The sequence below is a fragment of the Triticum dicoccoides genome, chromosome 2B (assembly GCF_002162155.2).
Source record: "Triticum dicoccoides isolate Atlit2015 ecotype Zavitan chromosome 2B, WEW_v2.0, whole genome shotgun sequence".
NCBI classification, from domain to species: Eukaryota; Viridiplantae; Streptophyta; class Magnoliopsida; order Poales; family Poaceae; genus Triticum; species Triticum dicoccoides.
This window is the reverse complement of record NC_041383.1, coordinates 628,160,057-628,175,523: the sequence shown is the minus strand read 5'-3', so window position 1 is coordinate 628,175,523 and position 15,467 is coordinate 628,160,057. Positions and strand designations below refer to the sequence as shown.

Sequence of the window (15,467 nt, the reverse complement as noted above, 5' to 3'; positions counted from 1 at the left end):
TAGACGTCCGGCAGGGAGCGGGCGGGCGGATCCGGCCACCGGCGGCGGCGGGCGGCGGCCGGCGCGGGGTGCGGGCGACCCCGGGCGCGCGGGACGGCGGCGGGCGCCGGCTGCGGAGGACGGGCCCCGCGGGGGCCGGCGGCGGGCCTGGCGGGCCGCGAGCGGCGTGCGGGCGCGGGCGAGTCGGGCGGCGACACGTGGCGGTGGCGGAGCAGGTCGGACACGTCCGGCACAACGTGGACGTGTCCGGCGGCGCGGGAGGAGATTTTTTTAGGGTTAGGGGGAATTGATCCGGGATTTTTGGGGAGAGGGACATATTTATAGGTAGAGGGAGCTAGGAGAGTCCAAATGAGGAGCGGTTTTCGGCGACGCGGTCGTGATCGAACGACCGAGAGCATGGAGGGGAGTTTGCTGGGTTTTGAGCCACTTTGGAGGGGGTGTTGGGCTGCAAAGAGAAGGAGGCTTATACGGTTACCAGGTTAACCGTTGGAGTACCAAACGAACTCCAAATGGCACGAAACTTGACAGGCGGTCTACCGGTGGTATACCAAGGCCGCTTGGCAAACCTCGGGTCATTCCGAAAAAGTTTAATACCCACTCACAACAAGAGACAAAAGGGGAACACCGGAGGACATAGGAGCGCCGGATTGCAAAACGGACAACGGGGAAAATGCTCGGATGCATGAGACGAACACGCATGCGAAATGAAATGCACATGATGACATGATAAAATGCAACACGCAAGCAAATGACATGGCAATGACAGCGAATAACTGGCAGACACCTGGCGCATCGGATTCAGGGCGTTACATTGAACCCTTCAGTGTATCTGAAGAACTCGACATCAAGTTTCATTGTCATGTACGCACAACGAGAAACCGTAACCTCGATGCCCTAAGGAGTTGTGAGGAATCTATACCAGAACTGTGTCTAATCCATCCAAATGAATGAACTTGAGAAGGATTGGAGTCTGGAAGACTGACGCGAAGAAGAAGTACCGTCATTCGCCGGTGCGCCACCCATATGAGAAATAAATACCCTAACCTATCTAGTAGATGGAGCCGAGGTCTCAGGACCCCCCTCTCCACCATTGGCCATCGAAGCGGCAGCCATAGCGCAGGCGAATCCCACGGGCTCGCCGACGAATATCGAGGGAAAAAAAACTTTGCCATGGTTGCCTTGCGAGAGGGGAAAGAAATAAAACAAACTGCTAAAAGTAAGAAAGATTAAATTGCTGCAATGATAATGAAATCAACTAAAGTTTACCATAAAAAAGATGGAATTTCGTCAAAATCTGATTTGGTGTTTTCCTTTGCAAGAAGAAAAGCAAGGGGCGTAGCTTGTAAACTGCCCGTTCTTAAATGCTCTGTGGAAAATGGCCGTCCGGATTAAATGGAACCGGACCAACCCGTGTTTGACGGCGCTTCTTTTCATGGGCTGACAGACGCGCGCATGCTGCCCAAGAAAACGAAGCGACTGCGGCCCATAGCGGAGCGTCGTCTGCTCGGCTCCCGAGCACACCCTCACTCCCCGGGGCCCGCCCCGCGCGGCCGAGCGCAGGCTGACAAAGGGCCCTCGCCCCTCCTGTCCCAGCTGCCATGGACACGGAGCGGCCGCCGCGAGGGCCAATCGACAAGGCAGCCGGCCGCATTATTGCCTATCCGGATGGAGGCCATCTCCACCACCCAAGGGAAGAAGCGCCGGGGACCGAGCGCGGGCGCCTCCTCTACTCCCTCCCCACTCCCGCCGATGCTCTCTTCAGCTCCCCCTCCGACCTCCGCCTCCTCTTCTTCTTCCCCGGTAAGCAAGCTCCCCCTCTCCCCTGGATTCGTAGCCTTTTACTTGTGCTAAGATATACTGGAGCATACATTTCTCTGTCTTTGTGCTATGTGCTGTTGAGTCTGTGTTCAAGAACGATTCGCATTTGGCTGTTTGGTGCTTAACCGGATTGAATGTATCACCAAGTAGTCGTTTAATGATTAAGTTTGCTAGCAGAAGTAGCATATTACCATTTTATGGAGTCTCTCGGTTCATAGGCTGAGCAGCTCTGCTCCAGTGTGTGCCTCCTTTTGTGCTAAAGTGTATGTTTCCCCTTGCACGAACGGTAAGACTGCGTAGAAGCGCAGAAGGATCTTTTTTAGCAAAAGGCACCGTGAAGTCCTCAAGTAGTCTTTTACGGCCACACAGCAACTTTTAGTCCATGTTTTGGTCCATGTGCTGCCGAAAATTGGGGCTCTGCGTTTATTTTATTTCTTACATTTCTATAAATTAATATCAGCTTGAATAAGTTTGTCCTCACAGTGCAAGAATGTACTGGATTTTACAGATCTAGTGAACGGAATAATGGAACAAAAACACCCCCCTTTTTTTCTTCACAGGCAATACTGATGTTCAGCCCAACTGAAGCTGAGCTGTTCATGTTGAGGGATTAAACACAGCACGTACAGTTTTCTGCTCCGTTTAATATACTTGTGCATTGTGTGCTTATACCACTATTTGCTTGGTTCTTAACACAGGTGAAGTGTTCAGCTATGCTTCTCACTGACCAGTCACACTTGAGCTGAATTGACTTTGCTGCGAAGCGCTTGACAGTTTCAGCGAAAGTATACAGGACTTCGAAGCAATGATCTCGTCCATCAGCTTACTTGACAATTCCCACCAGCTCATTCACAAACTGTACAGAAAATGCTGGCCAAGTAACTCAAATGCCAAACTGAACATGCATTCAACCGCAAAATCTGGGGGTAAGAGCATGAGGGTGAAGATGGCACTTCTGAAGCCCCATGCAACTGACTTCAAGAGGAACCATCAAGCCCACGAGGAAGACAATGTGTTCTACAAATTAGTTTATAGGCTCCCAGAAAGCCTTAGCTGTCTGTACGCCAGTCAGAAACCAGTCAGAAAGAAGAAACAGCAGAAGCAAGGAACTGTGCCTAGTAACCGGTTTGGTGTCATCTTGGAGTGGGAGGGAGTTGTTGTGGAAGATGATGATCCTGACCTGGAGCCCCGAGTGTGGTACGTACTGTCACTCGAAGAGGCGAAATCTTTTCCTCCGGATGAAATGCTGAAGGAAATTGAGGGAATGAGAACTGACCAGGCTATCTCAGAAGTCTTAAGTTGGTCGAAAGATGCAAAAGAATTTGAAAGGTTAGCAGCACGCAAGGAGGTAATATATCAGAAACTTCGAGGTACTTTCTACCAGCTGCGACCAGGTGTTCTCGACTTCTTGAACGCCCTTGTGGATTCTGACATTCCAATAGCAGTAACAGCTTCTCGCCCAAGAATGAGCCTGGAAGAAGGCATAAAAGCTGTTGGCCTGCAAGGCTATTTTGATGTCGTAGTGGCGGCGGAGGACTTCCGCCGAGGGAAACCCGAGGGTGAGATGTTTGAGGTTGCAGCAGAGCAGCTAGGTCTTGAGCCTGATGCCTGTCTTGTGATGGGTAGCTCAAACTTGACGACAGAGTCTGCGCATACCGCTGGGATGAGGTGTGTGGCGGTTGCAAGCCGACACCCTGCCTATGAACTTCAAGCAGCAAACCATGTCGTGAGATGGCTCGATCAGCTCTCTGTTGTTGACCTGCAGAGGCTCGCCAATGGCGAGGTTCTTGGGCGCAGGGGCAGACGATCTGACATGGACATGGAGATTGTGATCGAGGAGTGATGTTTGTGCAGGCACTATCTACTAATACTATATAACTATGTTGTAACTTCAGTACTGCATTACAACATTTTGTGACAGACCAATAGTGTAATACTAGATCAGTGTTCACTTCTTGGTTTCTTGTAATGCATAACTGAAACTCATCTAGCTTAGATGCTTTCAATCATTAGAAAGGAGTTTAAAGTGAAGAAACTTCCCACCGTGCAAATCTTTTGCTGTGTAGTACATGTATTATCTCTTCTATTTTGTTCCTTGGGCTTTCTCAGAGATGAACGCTGGAGTTTTTTAGTATTATATTGTTAGTGACGAGTAACTGAAAATGTGTGGTTAATCGTCCCCGGTGCACCTGATATCTTCCCATGAGAGTCCATTCCCACCATTTTTCTATGTCTCTCCTTCACATAGGTAAAAGTGCCACCTGAGCGGGCTATAAGCCCATCGTCATACTTGCTCTAATACTCAGCAGCTAAGTTGCGAAATTCCCTCCCTACCTCATCAGTACTTGAGCCCAGCATAATGTCCGTGACCTTGTCATCTGTATCAGTCCAAGTTCAACTGTTTAATTGGTTTGTGATTGCCTTTTCCCTCTTCCTGCTTTCTGGTACCCATTATAGATTTCTAACATTTCATATCATGTAAGGCGACATATTTTGTATTTGCTAGATTTTGAGAGGATACTTTGAATTAATTAGTTCATAATTTGTGGTGCAAGTGATGCAAAATGTCATGTACCCCATATATGAAAGTGTAATCTCATATATAAAATGAATAAGGTATTCTGTGGAACCGAGGGCATGTCACAGTTATTTATTGCATTCAATAGGTTTTGCGCATAGAACCCCTTGGTAGTAAGTTGCACTGAATAAAAACTATGGACAATACACTTATATGTAACACTCATCATCATGTGTCAGCTCTTATGCCTAAAAGTGGACCAAAAATGGGTTACTGTTTTTTAACTCAAAGTGCGCCAACCTAGCTTTAAATTCAAGGCTCTTTGGCTCTGATATTATGTAGAATTGCATACACTAACCAATTCACCCAAAAGTCCAAACTGAAAGTAAAAAAAAAAGAGTCGGGCATTATACTCCTGACATTCTTACTCCATAAAAGTTATGTTTGTACAACTTGCAACCAAAAGATTATAACTTCAAACCCAATGTACACAATAAATAATTGCGCAACGCCCCTGCTTCATCCGCCCACTTCAATTCAAACTTAGATTAGTGCATGCAATTCAATCCCCCACCATGAAAGTTTAAATTTTGCCGCCAACATTTGTAGACACGCATGCGTCTTTAGTAATGAGGTCAACTACACCCTCATCCTGGTCGGTTCTAGACGTGTGTCGAATGGGCACCCGCACATGTGGGAGTTTGGTGTTATGGTACATCTATGTAACTCTAGAACCCTAAACTTTGACAATTTTTTTCCGCTGCTCTTCATTGTAATATTAATGATTCAAAGTGGAGCCATGCCAAGGGAGCAATCAACCCCTCTATGGTACACTACTAGAGGGGAATTCACCTCCTTGACCATGGGTTTGTAGTATTACCTATCTAGCGTATCTCTCACCATGCCTTAGTTTAATAGACCACATATATGATTTTTATCGTCATGTAATTCTTGTGGTGGATCTTTTGATACGTGATTAATAATTACTCCCTCCGTCCCAAAATAAGTGTCTCAACCTTAGTACAAAGTTAAGACAGTTATTTTGGGACGGAGGGAGTACTTTATAGTATTGTTATCATGATTTTGGTATTATCTATAGATGGTTGACTTCATAAAGTAGCAGAAAAGAAGAATGAAAGAGGAAGAAGTATATGTGAATTTCTAGGTGCAATCTAGTGCCTCTTGAGTGTTTTGCAGATTGTTGGAGAAAATAGCTAAGGTACTAATGTGTTTGCTAGTGCACACAAAGTAATATGATCCCTGGAGTTATTGAGAAGTTTGCTAAAACTTACACGGACATTATCTGCACTGCAGAGTAGATTGCTGAGCTATTGAGGAGTATGCTATCAAGGAGATTGTGTGTAAGAGATGACCCTAAAAATTGTTGTTGAGAGCAATAGGTTTGGTATGCTGTTTGAGGAACAATTGACTACTGCGAGAGAAATGAAGACGTGAAGAAGAAGTAGTTCTTTTTCTAGTTTCATTTTCTATCTTCGAGTCACGAGGCAAACCATACTATTAAGGGGGTTCATGTTAGTCGAGATTTAGGTCTTTTTTGAATGCTCAGTCATTAATCCATCTCCCAGTGAAGTTGAGATAAATCTCATCGTGCGTCACGTTTTCCTTAAAAGTCATAGACTAGTTCTTCTAGACCGCGAGAGAATATCACAAGTAGTTGAGTCAGTTTACTTGTTCCCCAAGTAAAGTTGTCGCTTGAGTTTGAACCCAGACCATTGGGACACGTGTCGGTTGACCATTGAGTGGTGCAAGCCCCTATTGGTCATTTCACACCTCGTAATTGCTCCACTTATAAATAGCCACCTCACCCCAACCTGCAACGGTTGGTTGCTTTTGATAATTTTTTTGCAGGAAAAACTTTTGATCTATTCATCGACTGTCAAAGTAATACAAAGAAGCCAGAAGTGAAAATTACATCTCGGTCCGTAGACACCCAGCGACGATTACAACCACTGGAGCAAGCCAGAGGAGTGCCACCATCATCGCCCCTCCCTCACAAGAGCCAAACAAACCTTGTTGTAGTAGATAATCGAGAAGTCCTCGTGCTAAGGCCCTACAAGACCAACACAACCTAAAAACAACAGTTGCCGATGAAGAGAAGCGTAGATTGAACGAATCCAACATGTAGTCACACGAAACACACACGAGACAAGACCAGATCCACGTGGATCCATCGAAGACAAACGTCGATTGAATCCCGTGAGATCCGCCGGAGACACGCCCTCCGATGACGCTAGAAGCACCACCGGGATGGGGCTAGGCGGGGCGAACCTTATTCCATCTTCATCTTCAGAGAGCCATCACCGCCTCGTCTCTCTTAGTAGGACACAAACCCCAACTAAACTAAAAAAAAACAAAAAAACGAAGCCCTCCCATTGGAAATGGTTGGGATCCACCGTGCCTCCATGACCCTAAGGCCACAGGAGACGAGACAGACATGCGTCAGCGTCAGCGGGAGGCAGAGGAAACCCTAGTGGTTCAGTGCCTACGAGCGAAGGGAGTCTTGTTGCTTTTGAACTGACAAGTGCTCGTTTGAGCAACCCCCCTATCGATATATTTCACCGACAGAAAACCCAGAGCCTAAACTTAGTTAGGTGATTGGCAAGTGTTCTTATGGAACGGAATTCCGACAGCTGCTTAGAGTGGTGTATGGGTGCATTTGGTCTGAGTTGTCATACGAAGGATTGGACCAACGGTTTCAGATAAAGGGCCACTTGGGACTAGTTGTTGTTGTTGTTGTTGTAGTATTTGTTTTCTCGCTTGAAAAACATGCCATGTACTTTCGCGCAAGAAAGAAATGCCCTGCATCATTTATTTGAAGGATTTTACCATTTATATCACTGGTTGTGTCTCACTACTCAGTTTTGCCATTAGTAGTTACAACTGTTCAAAAATGTCATCGTTTTCTGAGATGTTTGCTAAAAAATGCCATTGTTACGTGATACGTTTGCTAAAATTAACCATTAGACACCATTACTGTCATGTCAAATCCGTTGACCATGCTATATGGCCAAATATCTCTATACCTAGATGCCAGCTCTCTCTATCCCACAATGATGTGTGTGCGCCCTACTTTTCAGGATTAAGTAAGTGAATAATTTTAGAGGAAAATAAGAACGTTGTTAGATATCGAATGCGACTCACACTTTACCGTAGTGAGATAGAGAAAAAGCTGACATGTGAGTCCATGAGTATCATATAACATGTTAAACGGGCTTTGAGGTGACAATAATGTGTCTAGTGGCATTTTTTAGCAAGCACCTAACGGAGAGATGACATTTTTAAGTAGTTGAAACTCCTAGCGGCACACCGAGTAGTGAGATACAACTGGTGGTATAAAAAAACCTTATTTGAAATCAATAAGAATGCACAAAAGTATCCTATTGCTTCCCTCGGAAAAGAAAATTGGGAGCATGAGACGGTTTTTTTTTTTGTAGGGTGGGAGCATGAGACGTTGAAACTTCTCGCATGAGCCACCCACTGTCGAAAATAGCAGGTGTGTCCTTCACTCGGACTGCTATTCGGCAAACTAAACGTACGCGTCACAAAACCATAGTATCTCCGCAGTCCGCACAGGTACGTACAAACGACGAAAGCAATCGCCCAGCGGCTTGATTCAACCCGCCGGAAAGAAGCGCGGGAGGGACGCCAGATCGTTTTTCCTTTCGTCCCTGTTTTCCTCTGGTCCCTGGCGGCTGGAACCCTAGCCGCCGCCAGGGGAGGCCGATCTTCCAACGCCGCTCTCCGGCGGCTCCCCTCCACCGACGGCCTCGATCGTCGGTGGTGAGGGGGTCACCGGATCCACGCGTGTGAATCGTTTTTACTCTCTCGTAGTTTAGGTTTCTAAGTTGTTCATCGTCTTTGTTTTGGCGGCGACGATGACAACGCTGAATAAAGATTCTTCGGATCCTTTCCTGACGAGGCCATCGGTCCTATGGTTGGGGATGGATTTGAAAACCAGTCTGTTCAAGCAAGGATGGCGTGGCGGCGGCGGCATCCTCGTGGTGGACCTGTGTCCTCGGGCTCCGCCGTTGCGACGGCGTTCTCCAGCGTCGGCGCGGAGCTTGGGAGGTAGTCCAGGAGCGGATGCAGATTGTGGTCTGCATCGACGACATCTGGAAGACGGAGCATGTGCTGGGCTCGTGGTTGGTGGATGGCAGATATGGTTTCCTCCTTCGCCGTTTTACTCGTGGTGGGTTGCTAGATCTGGAGTTCGATGGCGTGTCCGGAGTGTTGCCCCGGTCTGATTCGTTCAACGGTAAGGGTTTTACTTTTGGTGAGCCACCTTGGAGTAAAGCTGCATATCAGCGATGGAGCCGCGTCGAGCTCGGGTCAGGAGGTGATTCGTCATTCTTTTTTTCGGTGGCTGCTGTGGTGGTGTCGGAGGCAGGTGACGGGCGTTGGTGTCAAGCTCAGAGATGTTCTGTTATCTTTTCTGTTTTGTCATGTCGGTTTTTACGTGACTTGTACTTTGTTCTTTATGATATGAATGAGACACATATTACCATGCAAAAAAAAAAGAAAGAAGCGCGGCAAGAGCCAGCCAGCCGCGGTGACGAGCAGGTGTTGGGCGCGCCAGGGGACGCCGTGCCCGAGCGAGTGGGGCGCCGCGCGTGGGGCTCCATGCTCGTGCGGTGCGACAACCGCGCCCCACCGGGGCCCGGCTCGTCCAGCCAGGTCGACTCCCACGCCACGCCACGTCCGCATCCGGGCGGAACGGTACGGACAAAAAGGGTTACCTGACGCGCAGGGGTGCGCTCTGTATGGCCAGGAGCCTGCGACGTGTGCGAGCACACGAGCCGGCCCGGTCGGCGTCGCTGGCGCACGCGCGCTGTCGCGCAGCCGAGCGAGCAAGCGGGGCCGACCGGGCGCTCGCGGTCGCGCCCCGTCGCGTCTCGAGACTTGCCACCAATGCGGATGCGACGCCACGCGAGGCGCAGCCCGCGCCATACACGGTTGAACGGCCGGCATGGGCGAGACTGGTGGTTGCACCGCGCGCGCGCGCGTGCGCTCGTGACGCGCATCGTGCACCGTCCAGCTCTGGGGTTCACACGACGTCAAGTGGACACAATAATCGGAAATCTTTTCGGCACGTCCGCATCACTGCACAACGGGACGAAATAAATAATTGTCATGTCTGAAGAACATAGCCACCAGATTTACGAATCTACAGCGCCAGTGTCACGCTTTCAGCAGCGTTTCCTTTCAGCGCCTGCGTATGGCTCTCTGGAGCGCTTCGCTGATCATCCCGGGCTCCACGGCGGCAGGGCCGGCAAACTGCAATAATTCACCAAAGCACAACAGTAAAATCAATATTGGCCGTTGATGCTGCTTCTCTGTTGCCAGAACGAGCTTAATACCAGACCTGAGCTCGTATCTTAAGAGCGAGGAGGCCGTCGGGCGTGGACGCGCGCACGGAGAGCACGCCCAGGCGGAGGCTCTTGATGGCGTCGAACACTTGTGTCATGAGCAGCTCCTTCCACCGGCATTGCACCTCCAGGAGCACCTCTTTTTCCGTCACGGTGACGTTGACGACGTTGCTCGGGACGTCCTCCTTGGAGAGCACCCTGTCCGCGTCATCCCCGCCGAGCTCCGACGCCTTTCTCTTGGAACCAGCTAACACCTTCTTCCCGCTGACGTCATGGAGTTTTCGGACGGCTGTTGCGGCCGCCCTGTTGGATTCTAGCTCCTCCACCTTCTGCTCCAGCTCTCTGAGGTAGGCTATCGTTTCAGCTAGGATGGATGCCTTGTCCACCTGCAATCACAATTCATAAAGAAAAAAAAAGGTATGAAACCTGTCTAGGACTTCTTTTTTCTACTCCCTTCATGGAGAAAAAAAGTAGTGATCTAAATGTTCTTATATTTCTTTACAGAGGGAGTACTTTTTGATGGTGTGCACGTGTTACCTTGTGAATGGACGGAACCAACGACTTGAGAATCAGAAACATCTCATTGAGCTTCTCCCGGCGTCTCCTCTCCGAAATGACATGGTTTTTTGTGTTGGTACTTTCCTGAGCTCTCGCGGTGCCGTCACCACCATTATTTGCCCATGCGCCACCGGCCAAAACTTTCTTCAGCAACTTCTGCGACTCCCCGGCGACGGACGTATCCACGTCTTCTGTTGAGTCCAACGATCTCTTCCAAGCCGTAAAGCATGATGAGCGAGAGGGTTCAACGGAGCTAAAAGTGACAGCACCATCAGTGATCCCGTCGGTGGCGGCAGGCGCCATCGACACTTCCGACGCAGACATGACCTCCAAAGACCCGCCCATGATCCAATTTTCCTCGAGAGCCCCCACGTCCAGCTCGTCGCAGAGGCCGTAGAACCCATTGATCTCCTTCATGATCCGCTCGAGGTTGCCGTCGGATAGGCACTCGACCTCCCCTAGCTCGAGTTCCCCGGGTATTATGGCGGCTATGCTTTCATGGTTGAGGTCTTCGAACACGATGTCGGCATCCCCAGTATCATCTGCTGATGGGCTGGAGTTTGGCTCCTCCGATGTTGGGAACTTTAGGTCCCAGAAAGATGTGTTGATCCGGTTCACCATGTCCCTGTCCTCCAAAACCTAGCAAATCGATTGATAGCACTTTGTTTTATTTTAACTTATTCAAAGGAGTGAACACCACGAAAGAAAGTATACTACTTTTCAATAAGGTCAGACTTTAGAGAGGAGAGGCATGAACGTGTTTTAGGCCTAGAAAAGGCATAGGAGGCACCCCTTCTCCTGAAGTTATCCGAGTTCCTTAGAGAGAGTTGTCTCGTGCCATGCATGACTATCATTTCGTTTGGTGAACAACCGGAAAAACTCATGGATCGATTTGGTCTTTAGTCTTCACATGACCTCATGAGGGTCCCGTGGACATATTCAACTCTATTAATAAAGATGGTTATGTGCTTCGCAATAATGTGAAGGCTGGGGTTTTTAACCTCTCTTTCGAAAAAATGGCAAAGCTAGACAATTAATAGGAGCATTTGGTTCATTTTAAAGACACATTGTGATGATAAACAATAAGATGTCGGCAAAAACTAAGGGACGGAAAGTAAACAGGAGCGAATAAAAAAACAGTTTCAATCGATTATGTTTAGACCGTTGGATCCACATCCAACGGCTACCCTCCCTGGCACGAACACACTATTTATCTTCCCCACGAACCCCTTCTTCCCCAAGACCCCTTCTACCTCCATTGCCTCCGTCCCAGCCCACGTACCACCGACTAGACCACATGCCCCCTCCCCGTGGACAATGACGCTACCGCCTTGCCCTTCCCTCTACACCACCTCTGTGGTGTTGATGCCGCCTTCGGTCATCCCTCTCAACCTCCAAAGGCACCGCAATTTCACCAAGGAGCCTGCAAACCCCACCCAAAACCATCAACCTTTGACTCCATCCACCTACGACGCCGCTACCTCGTTTGCGGTTGCTGCGATATCGCCGTCTCGGGACTCAGGACTACACGTTGCTCTCACCTGAACCAACTGACACAATTGAAAATTCTAGTTGCCTGTGTAATAGTACTTGCGATATACTAATGGGTTTAACTCAACCAATGTTGCGCATGAGATTTGCCCCCTGTAAGGGACGACGTGTATGCACCCTTTGTCACAGCCATTGCTGAATCCTACAATTGAGAATTGACATGTTGTTCGCAATTGACATGTCAACTTGTACAACAATTAACATGTCAATTTGAGTGCATCATTTAGAGCATGAGACTCTACTCAGCCTGAAACTTTGGAAAATCAAAATAATAGTTACATGTTTCAAAAGAATTATGAAAAAAAATGTACATGTAGATATAGATCTCTTGTACATATATGTATCGTTTGATTAAGAGATATTGTAGTATGCATGTGAGCTACACAAAAAGACATATGTGTGGATCTGGAAATACTAGTGCATCTATTATTTGCACTCTTTAGATCTACACGTGCATGTGAGTATTTGTCTTTGTTGTCTAGCCATATATGGAAAGATGAAGCATTCAAACAAAATAGATAGTACATATATGTAACACACTTTGCATTCAGTCTTACTGAATCTCAGTCGACTGGGACTTGTATGTCTTAGTCGATTCTATATTCATGAGACTTACATTGAGATATGTGTAAATTTTTCTTTTCTTTTTTATATGTTATGTCACTTGACTAAGACTTGGTTAAGTCTATGAGAGCTAGTCGCACCTTTTGCATTTTTTAACCAAGAGACTGTATGTAGTACGGCCGGGTTATTTTTGGGGGTAGTTTGTTTGTCTTAGCTCGTGCCGAGAGGAGAGAACCACACATAGTTTGTATAAGTAGACTATATGGAAATATGTTAAAAGGAGAACGTCATGTGCTTGACGGGACGAAAACTCACAGTATTTGTTGTCCCGAGCTCAAGCACACCACCCATCAATGGAATGCAGGCGACTGTCTGAAAAAATGTGACCCAAGACACGTGCAGTTGGGTTCAGAAATCTGATATGAACAGTATGGTGATACAGTGCATGGCGTGCGCTAACCTGGATAGACGCCGTCTGGTTCAACCGGCAGAGGTAGCATGGGCGCCATACATGGTGGACATCATGATATTAGTTAACAATAGCCACATATATATAGGAGTATATAATATATAGTGCAGATTAGTCAGATTAGAGAGTGAGCTGACAGCTCAATTACACGTAGGTACCTTTGCTAAGAGCGCGCGTTGGAAGGTCTTGGTGTCCGCGCACTGAGCATTGCAGAGCCAAACATGCTCGTTGCTCGCGAAGCTTCTACCTGGCAACCTGTCGACGGTGCAGCCAAGTAGCAAAACACTTCAGTCTCCAGCAAATTAGTTACTGGATGTTATCAAGACAAGTTAAAAGCTGCCCTTGTGGAGCACATACCCTTGGCCAGGCCGGAAGGCGTAGCTCATGCAGACGGTGTAGTACCATTCGGCGTCCCCGAGGTCCTCCGGCGACAGCGCGGCGGCGGGGCGCCTCGCCCGGTGGTCGCACTGGCCGGAGAGGAGGGACTCGTAGAGCTCCCGCAGCTGCTCGCTCCTCTGCAGGACGAGCTGGTCGGCGCTGAGATCCGCTGAGCTGGTGACCTTCCTCGTCTTTATCTCGCCGTTGTAGAACCCGTCCTTCCACGTCAGAACCCTACGGAACAAAATCGTAAGAGGAAAGAAAACGGCTTGCTTCTGACAAATTGAAAAGTATTACAGCTAGTTGGAGTGGCCATCAATCGGATGTACCCTTCGTGTATAAATTATTATTACCCTGGACGGCTGGTTGAAATGGACCAGAATATGGCGTAGCTCCAGTTGGTGCTCCTCACAGCGGCAGCGAGCTGGTTGCTGAATTGCTTCCCCGCCGGCGGTAGGGTGGGCTCTTCCTGGCTCGGACGAACTACTGACAGCGCCATTACCACACTATTTCTTTCCTTCATATGCATGCAAACGAGGTGAAGTTAGAGCAAGCAAGGATGCAAAAATAAACAAATCAATGGAGCTATAGATTCATTTCTTGTATTTATAATAGCTAATTTAGTCCATGCAAGCTTAAATCTCTTTGCTCTGTTGCACTGGTGCTAATTAAGAAACTTCATGGCATATTTTCTCAACGAAGATGACAAAGAACATACTAGATCGAAAGCTAGAACAAACTAAGGAAGTAAGAGATATTTAAGCTAGCTAGCTAGCATGAGTGGAGGAGAAACTTCCAACTAAAAGGCTTTTAAAGGTTTACTTGAGCTATGGAGACCAAGAAGCTCAGAGGCCAACCTGTCGTCCGGGGAGGAAGATGGAGCCGCTATATATGCATATGCAATGTACCAAGAATCCAGGGCATATGTTCTATAGATCTGTCCTTGCAGCAGACGCAACAGCAAAGTACTATTCGGACACTACTGTACTGCACCAACATACAATTAGGCCCATCACTTTCTAGCTAGTGTAGTGCCTGCTTGGTTTTCTCGCTGGTTAGTAAAACTGGACTGAGATGCACGAAATCCTCACCGATGTCTGTTTGACGGTGAGGTGACGGGGTACGTCATTTGTAGGGCCAATAGGCACACAATAATCGACGTCGACAGCGCCTAAGGAAACACGGCGAGCATCACTGCGTGCAATTATAGTGTCACGGCCAGTAGTGAAGAGACGTTCTACCAAGAGAACTATACTTAGTCTAGTAATTAGAGTGTAACTGCGAAAGTCTTGTACGTGTGTTCCAGCACCTCCTTTAATTTGCCCCCCACAAAGGAATCTACCATCTGCATCAAAAGGATAATGCATCCTCTCTATCTATGGAAGAAAATTACGAACTGGATTTACTGATGGTTGGCTCGCAGTGAAAATCATGAGGAGGTTAGTGGGGATTAGGACATGACAAGTAGGTTCAAAAGAGTACCTCCCGAAAAAGGTTTCCCCCCGCTTTGTATACAAAGCAACCAACCGAAACATCCAACGATAGGTGCTGGGGCGGAAGCAGCATAGTCACGCCCAAAAGAAAAGAAAGAGAAAATACAAGAGAAACAAACGCCGACAACGGCGAATCGACAAAGAGACGAAGAAGCCTCGTGGCCGCTGCACCCACCGGAGATCTCCCACCAGACTCCGAGCCTCCGAAGCACCGGTACCAATCAACACCTCCAAGAAGGGACGCGACGAAGACGACGCTGCTGCCAAGGGTTTCCCCCGGTACACGGTAAGGAGAGAGGAAGGGTAGCTCCGACGCCCTCCAGGAAGGTCTGGCGGCACCCACAAGCGCCACCGCGTCGATGTCGGCCAAGCCAACAGAGATTTCTCCCGATCCCAACCTCCAACTCAGGCACTCCGAAGCTCGCCGCCAAACAGACCCCTCAAAAGAGTACCTACAGCCGCGATAGGCAAATTTGACCCCTCAAACTCCCGGACACAGGCTCTGACCAGGCACTCATCAAATTTTCTTCTCTGCATCCGAACACTTCATAGTTGAAACCTTAAATCTATACAAAGCATGCAAAAGAAACATCTGCGTACTACGTAGATCGACTAAACCTACACTACACTACTCATTGTCGTTAGAGATACTCACGATCTCCGTGCCAGGTTGCGGGTACATACATGGGCGGCAGAGGCAACTCTGGCTCGTCCTCCGCATCCGCCTCGGC

The 15,467-nt window shown here is 48.3% G+C and overlaps 2 protein-coding genes across 3 annotated transcripts; one reads left to right on the top strand and one right to left on the bottom strand.

The window, feature by feature from the left end:
* The first annotated feature begins 1,632 nt into the window (after positions 1 to 1,632).
* LOC119365251 (5-amino-6-(5-phospho-D-ribitylamino)uracil phosphatase, chloroplastic-like) lies at positions 1,633 to 3,849 on the top strand. Its single transcript, XM_037630864.1, has 2 exons — positions 1,633 to 1,800; positions 2,517 to 3,849. The coding sequence occupies exon 2, from the start codon at positions 2,624 to 2,626 to the stop codon at positions 3,659 to 3,661; it is 1,038 nt and encodes a 345-aa protein (XP_037486761.1). The 5' UTR covers positions 1,633 to 1,800; positions 2,517 to 2,623; the 3' UTR covers positions 3,662 to 3,849.
* Positions 3,850 to 8,897: 5,048 nt separating this feature from the next.
* Positions 8,898 to 14,088, bottom strand: LOC119365249 (anthocyanin regulatory R-S protein-like). 2 transcript variants are annotated; one of them, XM_037630863.1, is made up of 9 exons: positions 14,066 to 14,088; positions 13,597 to 13,760; positions 13,223 to 13,477; positions 13,024 to 13,120; positions 12,857 to 12,871; positions 12,712 to 12,768; positions 10,261 to 10,920; positions 9,720 to 10,109; positions 8,898 to 9,631 (listed from the first exon to the last, which is right to left on the bottom strand). In XM_037630863.1, the coding sequence occupies exons 2-9, from the start codon at positions 13,740 to 13,742 to the stop codon at positions 9,560 to 9,562; spliced, it is 1,692 nt and encodes a 563-aa protein (XP_037486760.1). In that variant the 5' UTR covers positions 13,743 to 13,760; positions 14,066 to 14,088; the 3' UTR covers positions 8,898 to 9,559. The 2 variants fall into 2 exon arrangements, with proteins under 2 accessions (XP_037486760.1, XP_037486759.1); XM_037630862.1 differs by lacking the exon at positions 14,066 to 14,088 and having other exon boundaries at positions 13,597 to 14,053.
* Positions 14,089 to 15,467: the final 1,379 nt, after the last annotated feature.

Excerpts from the sequence above, each read along its gene's own strand:
- LOC119365251 (XM_037630864.1), top strand. The coding sequence starts at position 2,624 with ATGATCTCGTCCATCAGCTTACTTGACAATTCCCACCAGCTCATTCAC.
- LOC119365249 (XM_037630862.1), bottom strand. The coding sequence starts at position 13,772 with ATGCATATGAAGGAAAGAAATAGTGTGGTAATGGCGCTGTCAGTAGTT. Across the intron at positions 13,478-13,596 it reads ATTTCAACCAGCCGTCCAGG|GGTTCTGACGTGGAAGGACG; the intron begins GTAATAATAATT and ends TTTGTTCCGTAG. Across the intron at positions 9,632-9,719 it reads CTCTTAAGATACGAGCTCAG|TTTGCCGGCCCTGCCGCCGT; the intron begins GTCTGGTATTAA and ends GAATTATTGCAG.